Genomic DNA, 7,591 nt, shown 5'->3' with positions numbered 1-7,591 from the left:
AGCTGCCAACTTGGTTAAAAGAATTGAAATGCATAGCCTTTCACTACTAATTACCTTTACACTAATTAAGAACTTGATTTTCCATACATGTTAATAGGTAACTGCACCACTGCAGGAGCAAATGTATCTTCATCGTTTGTGTTTAACACACGTATTAATACGATGTTCTCTCTCTATATATAGATATTAGATTATATACATAAACATACACTAAATAAATTTGTTTCATTAACAATCTAGAAAATACTTACTAGCATTTGGTGTACATAAACCACGTTATTAATTTAAAAGAGTTAAAAATTAAAGTGAGACTACATATAACTCAACCATTGTTAAATGATGAAAAATTATACATGAGTTATGTCTTTGGTGTAAACACACGAATAATTTTTTCCAAGTATTGTATCCCCTTGTGGGACTACCACTCAACCAAACATTTTACCATTTCATGTTCTTTTCTTTCTGCAAAGAAAATGCCTCGTTTTCTAACATCTCACTGTTGGAATGCTAATGGCAGTAAGGAGAAACGACATTCAGCAAATTTAACTACATAACTGAGTTCCAAGAGAAGTGCTCGTTTGTTTTGTTTTTTTCTTCTTTCTTTAACTTTCTTTAAAAGAAAATGGTAGAAACATCAATAAGGCAAAGAGAGAGAGAGAGAGAGAGAGAGAGGGGGGCAATGAGCTCAGATACCAAAGCAAGACCAACTATGTCATCTATTGAGCTTTGAGGAAAACAATGCAACAACACATGGTGGCATCTGCTTGTAGCGTGGAAAAATCTTTCAATGCTCCCTTTACATATTCATTTCATTAACATTATAGTACTTACTAATAATAATGTAGAGTGAACACAGAACCCCGAGGTGAAAAGATGGTGGAGTTGTTTGTGGCCATTTCAAATCTTTAATACTCCACTAATTATTGTTGCCTCTTTCTTTTGTCTCTTCTTTTCTTGCTTCCCTGCAAAGCTAGATTCTGCTACGTGCTGCTACTATATTCATAAACCCCACTTGATTTGCGTTTATTACATTAGCAAACACACAACATCCCATTTTGAGTGAATCCTAAAAAAAAACTCCTTTCTCTAAGAGCGAGCCAATGCATTTCACCTAAGAAGATTGTGGTTTGGAAGTTGATGCCATTGCAAATGCCAATGTCGAGGCAATTCTTGAACCCCCCAAATCACCATTATCTTCTTGTCTTCCTCACCTTTCTTCTATTCCATGATTTTACTCTTTCCTCTAATGCTGCAAACAATGAAGTTCATGTGCTATTTTCTTGGCTTCATTCCACTACTTCACCAATTCCTCCTGACTTCTCAAACTGGAATCCTTTAGACCTCAACCCTTGTAAATGGTCTCATATAGTTTGTTCTTCTCATCTTTTTGTAACAGAAATTGATATTCAATCCATTCAGTTGGCTCTTCCTTTCCCTTCCAATCTTTCCTCTCTACAATCCCTTCAAAAACTAACCATTTCTGGTGCTAATCTCACTGGAACAATCCCACTTGACATTGGAGATTGCACTTCACTTGTAACACTTGATGTCAGTTCAAATAGTCTTATTGGTAGCATTCCAGAAACTATCGGTAAGCTTAAAAACCTTCAAGATTTGATTTTGAACTCCAATCAGCTGACAGGGGAAATCCCAGTAGAGGTTGGCAATTGCATTAACCTGAAAAATCTTGTTATTTTTGACAATATGCTTAGTGGGAATCTCCCTGCTGAACTGGGAAAACTCGGAGTTTTGGAAGTTATAAGAGCAGGAGGGAACAAAGATATTGAAGGGAAAATCCCAGTTGAGCTTGGAAATTGCAACAACTTGATAGTGTTGGGACTTGCTGACACTAAGATTTCAGGTTCTCTTCCTTCATCATTGGGTAATTTGAAAAAGCTTCAAGTTTTGTCAATATATACTACAATGCTTTCTGGCCAAATACCACCTGAAATAGGCAACTGCTCAGAGCTGGTTGACTTGTATTTGTACCAAAATAGTTTGTCAGGTTCAATGCCAGCAGAGCTGGGAAAGCTTCAGAAAGTGGAAAAGTTGCTGCTTTGGCAAAATAATCTTGATGGTCCAATTCCTGATAAAATTGGGAACTGTAAAAGTTTGGTCATTCTTGATCTTTCTTTGAATTTTTTAAGTGGAAGCATACCTTGGACTTTTGGGAATCTTACTAATCTTCAAGAGTTGATGATTAGTAACAACAACATTTCTGGTTCAATCCCATCTGTTCTTTCTAATGCCACAAATTTGGTACAGCTGCAAATGGACACTAATCAAATTTCAGGATCAATTCCACCGGAAATCGGACAGTTGAAGGAGTTAAATGTCTTTTTTGCTTGGCAGAACAAGCTTGAGGGAAGCATTCCTCCTGCATTGGCTGGTTGCAGAAGCCTACAAGCTTTGGATTTATCACACAATTCTCTCACTGGTAGTTTACCCCCTGACCTTTTTCAGTTAACTAATTTAACCAAGCTTCTCTTGATTTCAAATGATATTTCTGGTTATATCCCTCCTGAGATAAGTAATTGTCGTTCTCTTATACGTGTACGACTTGTTAGCAATAAAATTAGTGGACAAATTCCAAGAGAAATAGGATATCTAGACAACCTTAGTTTTCTTGATCTTTCTGAGAATCATCTTAAAGGATCACTTCCTGAGGAGATTGGCAATTGCAATGCACTGCAAATGCTGAACCTATCGAATAACACTCTAAGTGGCACTTTACCTAGCTCTCTTTCTTCTCTCAGTAGGCTTGAGGTTTTGGATGTTTCCTTGAATCAGTTTAGCGGTCAGATTCCAGCAAGCTATGGTCAACTTACTTCCCTTAACCGACTTGTTCTTAGTAAGAATGTTTTCTCTGGATCGATTCCCCCAACTCTAGGCAATTGCTCAAGCCTTCAACTGCTTGATCTAAGCAGCAATGAGCTCTCAGGAAACATGCCAGTGGAATTGTTTGACATTCAGGCACTTGACATTGCCTTGAATTTAAGCTGGAATGTCTTGACTGGGGTAATCCCACCACAGATATCCGCCTTGAACAAACTTTCAGTACTAGACTTTTCCCACAACCAGCTCGAAGGAGACTTATTGGCTCTTTCGGGGCTTGAAAATCTGGTTTCCCTAAATGTTTCCTACAACAATTTCACTGGCTATCTCCCTGATAAAAAGTTGTTCAGGCAATTATCGGCAGCAGAGTTGGCTGGCAATAAAGGCTTATGCTCCTTGGGACATGATTCTTGTTTCTTGAGCAGTGCTGGAGGTGGGGAAATGATGAGATATGGCAATGTAAGACGGTCATGGAGGCTGAAATTGGCGATTGCACTTCTTACAGTGGTGACTATAGCCTTGGCAATCCTTGGAATGATGGCAGTTTATAGATTGAGAAAAATGAGCAGAGAAGATACTGATTCTGAATTGGGAGGAGGTGACTCATCACCTTGGAAGTTTACCCCATTCCAGAAACTGAATTTTTCTGTTGAACAAATTTTGAGATGCCTAGTGGAATCCAATGTGATTGGAAAAGGATGCTCGGGAATTGTTTATTGTGCAGAACTTGAAAATGGTGAAGCAATTGCAGTCAAGAAGCTATGGCCTACCACATTGGCAACTGGATATAACTGTCAAAATTCAAAGTCTGGAGTTAGTGGTGAAGTTCGTGATTCTTTCTCAACCGAGGTAAAAACACTTGGCTCAATCCGTCACAAGAACATCGTGAGGTTCTTAGGCTGCTGCTGGAATCAAAACACTAGGTTGCTCATGTATGACTACATGCCTAACGGAAGCCTAGGCAGCGTTCTACATGAACGAAGTGGTGGATGCTTGGAGTGGGAGTTGAGATACAAGATTGTACTTGGTGCAGCTCAAGGGCTTGCTTATTTACACCATGATTGTACACCTCCAATTATTCATAGGGACATCAAGGCCAACAACATTCTCATTGGCCTTGACTTTGAGCCCTACATTGCTGATTTTGGTCTAGCCAAACTTGTCGATGATGGAGATTTTGCACGATCCTCCAATACAGTAGCTGGCTCCTATGGATACATAGCACCAGGTTAGTCACAAGTCAAAGTGCCATTTTTCAACACAACACTGTAATTAGATGTTATGTAATTAATGCTTATGTATTAAACATGTTGTGCAGAGTATGGATACATGACAAAGATAACAGAGAAAACTGATGTTTATAGCTTTGGAGTTGTTGTCTTGGAAGTTTTAACAGGAAAGCAGCCAATTGATCCAACCATACCTGATGGACAACACATTGTGGATTGGGTAAGGCAAAAAAGAGGCAATGCTGAAGTCTTGGATGTGAGTTTACATGCTCGGCCCGAATCAGAAATTGAGGAGATGATGCAGACTATAGGAGTGGCTATGCTATGCGTTAATCCATCGCCAGATGATAGACCGACAATGAAGGATGTCGCGGCAATGCTCAAAGAGATAAGACATGAGAGAGAGGAGTACCAGAAAGTTGATATGCTCCTCAAAGATGGAGAGTCATTAAGAAATGACAATAAGAGTACTAGTGATGGAGGACCATCTTCAAAGATGCATAGCTTGTATTTGCAAAGTAATAATACAAGCTTTTCTGCATCTTCATTGTTACATTCTTCTTCCTCCAACACCAAGATTGGTTTCAAATAGATACCTGGCTCAATAGTTTTCGAGTCAAAAGATGTAGAAGCAAACTTCTATTTATTTTAATAGTTAGATTTTTATTTTATTTTTTTTGTTTTTTGGCTCACTCTCTAGTCTCTAGTTATGTTTCTGCTTGAATTGGTTTAGTGTGTTTTGTGGTCTTTACTAAATGACCAGAAATTTGTAAAAAAAAAAAAAGGGAGTCTAGAGCCATATCTGTTCTGATACTTAATAAGACATCTTCAATTTTTCTAGTATATCACATCTAAGATTTATTCATTAAGGGTAGTTGTAAATGTCAATGATTTCTCCATATCAGCAGAATCCACAAAATCAATTGCTTGCTCAGGATATTTACCAAAGAAACTAATGGCCTTGCTTTCTGAACAACTTATATCTTTTTCAGATTATCCATATCTTCCAGTGGATGATCTGTAGATATACCATATCTTCTGATGGATTATTATAAGCAGCGAAGCAATCCTAGTATCAAAATTACGCATAATTTAGACAATTAGCATATACGGAGTTTCACGGTATCTTTTGAAGTGTGAACAAATCTCTTCTATCACGCGAGTCTTCAGTTCCATAACGTTCAATGGAATCTTCACTACCCGCACAATCATGATCCTCGAACGTGCACAATCATGATCCTCGAACGTTCCACGGTCTTCCACTGTGTTACCCAAATAATATTCGGAAATAACAATTTCGTGTGGGCGAAATTTCTAGGAAAATATGGCTGAAAATTTCGGTCACCGTGTCTTTTTTACTCTAGATGGAAAACCTTATGTATTTATACACAAGTTTTAAGTGTTAAAATCCTTTTCCAAAATCTGTTGATTTCTTTTCCACGAGGAAAATGATTCCTTTATTTCCTATTATTTAGGCATAGCAGGGACTACATAATTTAATCAACAAGGCTTCCAATTATGGAATTAATTTATAATTTTTAAAATTATTATCCACCATAATTTATTACAAATTATTCCACTAAAAATTCGTAATTCCACTCCTTATTCAATTACGAAATTCATCTATTAAATCTTATTTAACTTCCCATGTTGAGATTCAGATACTAATCAATTAAATTAAATTACTAACAATTTAATTTATTGATTATTTTTTTTTGACTTTCGCCTAAATTATTTCATGTGTCGGATACAAAATCCACCGGCCGGGTTTACACATGAAAACTTATAAGCTTTCATAAAGGTGTATCATCAATCTCTAAACCGAGACATGGATTCCATCAACTAACTATTATTTCGCCAATGTACATTATTATTATCCAATTTACCAGGCATATTGACCCACGAAAGAATCTCGCCTTTCAATAAATCAAAACAATAATAATATATACAACTAATAATAATTATATCAAGATTAAGAGTATAAGTACATTTAATGGCTAGAGAATTTATTTTATTAAGTCAGTATAAAATACTTATCTCTACTTGGTCTGCTCAATACATACAAAATGTACTAGCACAAGAAGTTGGAATTAAACCATTTCCATAATCAAGATAAATTATATTTAATCTTGTGCTACAATCATCCATGATGGTTTATCCAATTTCATCATTAGATCGTGAACTCAAATTTTATACTTATAAGAACCGATGATTTAATTTTCCGTGTATAAGCTAAACTCTATACACTAAATCATCTACTATATAAGCAAATGACACATACTAATATATAATCAATTTAAAACTTTATTAAAACTGAATAAATAATTATTTCATAATAAATATTATATCTAAACCAAACCCATGGTTAATAGTATTGTTTACCCTCAAAATCAGATAACAATTAATTTTATACGCGGTTTTAAGGATATGTGATATAGCTTGATACAAATTAAGAAAACAGATTAATATTGAAATTGACGATAAAAGAATAAATATAAACCACACAAATTAAACAGCCTTGGCGTTCGAGTTCGATCACCCTCGAACCAAGAAATGCCTCAACTGATGTAAGAACAAAATAACAAGATGATAAAGGCTAGAAATAACAGTATATTGCTTTGTGCTGCGTATTGCAATGTCCCTTACAAATGATCAGACTCCCCCTTTTTATAGTAAGTTAGTCCTACTCTTGATACAATTCTATATAAGGTAAAAAGTCTCATGATTTGCTAATTAATCGGCTTCTCCTTGATACGTGTCGGGATTTTCACTGTGATCCCCAACCGATCACGGATACTTCGGCCTTCTGTTATTCGGCTCGACAAATTTCCCTCTATCTTGTTTGGTCTCGATTTTGTTCGGTCCCAGAGTCACGAGCTCAATGATTTGACTTCGCCCCTTGGTTCGATATAACCCGAGATCGAGCTTTAACCTGTCACGCTTCAGTCTTGATTGGTCACATAATAGGCGAACCTGATTTTGACCGTATACAGATAATCCCCTCATTTTTCGGAGAGAAGATGATGAGAAACGATATGAACTTCCGAATCCCGCTTCGATGGATCATGACGTAAGCGACAAACAGTTACCGAAACATCCGATCATGATGTAAGCGATAAATGGTTACCGAAAAATCCCGTTGGTCCAGTTACCAAGGCATTAAATGCCTTTCAGTTGTTGGTCGGTCACTACGAGTTTTGAACCGTCATTAGCAAACTATAAATACCCCAACTTTCATTCATTCAAACTTTACGTTCAAAGCTCATTCTATTCTTGTTCTTTAAAAATTTCTTCACTCTCCAACTTTTGTACCCAGATTTCTTGAACCTTTTGCAAACCACGAAGCATACCTTCTTAATTTACTCTTCTTCATCTCTACACTAAAATGGTGAAAACTTCTAAGATTGTCCCACAAAAGGAGGCCGCTTCTTCATCACGACCCGCAGGCGACAGGACTGCAGCGGAACCACACCCTGAAGAGTTCGTTCCTGTAGGGTACCTGACCGTTGCTGATTTCAAGGTCAAAA

At 36.8% G+C, this 7,591-nt stretch overlaps 1 protein-coding gene across 1 annotated transcript; it reads left to right on the top strand.

The window, feature by feature from the left end:
- The first annotated feature begins 569 nt into the window (after positions 1–569).
- LOC104121243 (LRR receptor-like serine/threonine-protein kinase RGI2) lies at positions 570–4,935 on the top strand. The gene is made up of 2 exons (XM_009633192.4): positions 570–4,063; positions 4,154–4,935. Exons 1-2 carry the CDS (start codon positions 1,138–1,140, stop codon positions 4,654–4,656), a joined length of 3,429 nt encoding a protein of 1,142 aa, XP_009631487.1. The 5' UTR covers positions 570–1,137; the 3' UTR covers positions 4,657–4,935.
- Positions 4,936–7,591: the final 2,656 nt, after the last annotated feature.

The sequence above is a fragment of the Nicotiana tomentosiformis genome, chromosome 1, assembly GCF_000390325.3.
Source record: "Nicotiana tomentosiformis chromosome 1, ASM39032v3, whole genome shotgun sequence".
NCBI lineage: Eukaryota > Viridiplantae > Streptophyta > Magnoliopsida > Solanales > Solanaceae > Nicotiana > Nicotiana tomentosiformis.
This window is presented reverse-complemented; position numbering and strand designations above follow the sequence as displayed.

Bases quoted from the DNA above. Each gene is read 5' to 3' on its own strand.
- LOC104121243 (XM_009633192.4), top strand. From the start codon at position 1,138: ATGCCATTGCAAATGCCAATGTCGAGGCAATTCTTGAACCCCCCAAAT. The intron at 4,064-4,153 runs GTTAGTCACAAG...CATGTTGTGCAG, and splicing joins CTATGGATACATAGCACCAG to AGTATGGATACATGACAAAG.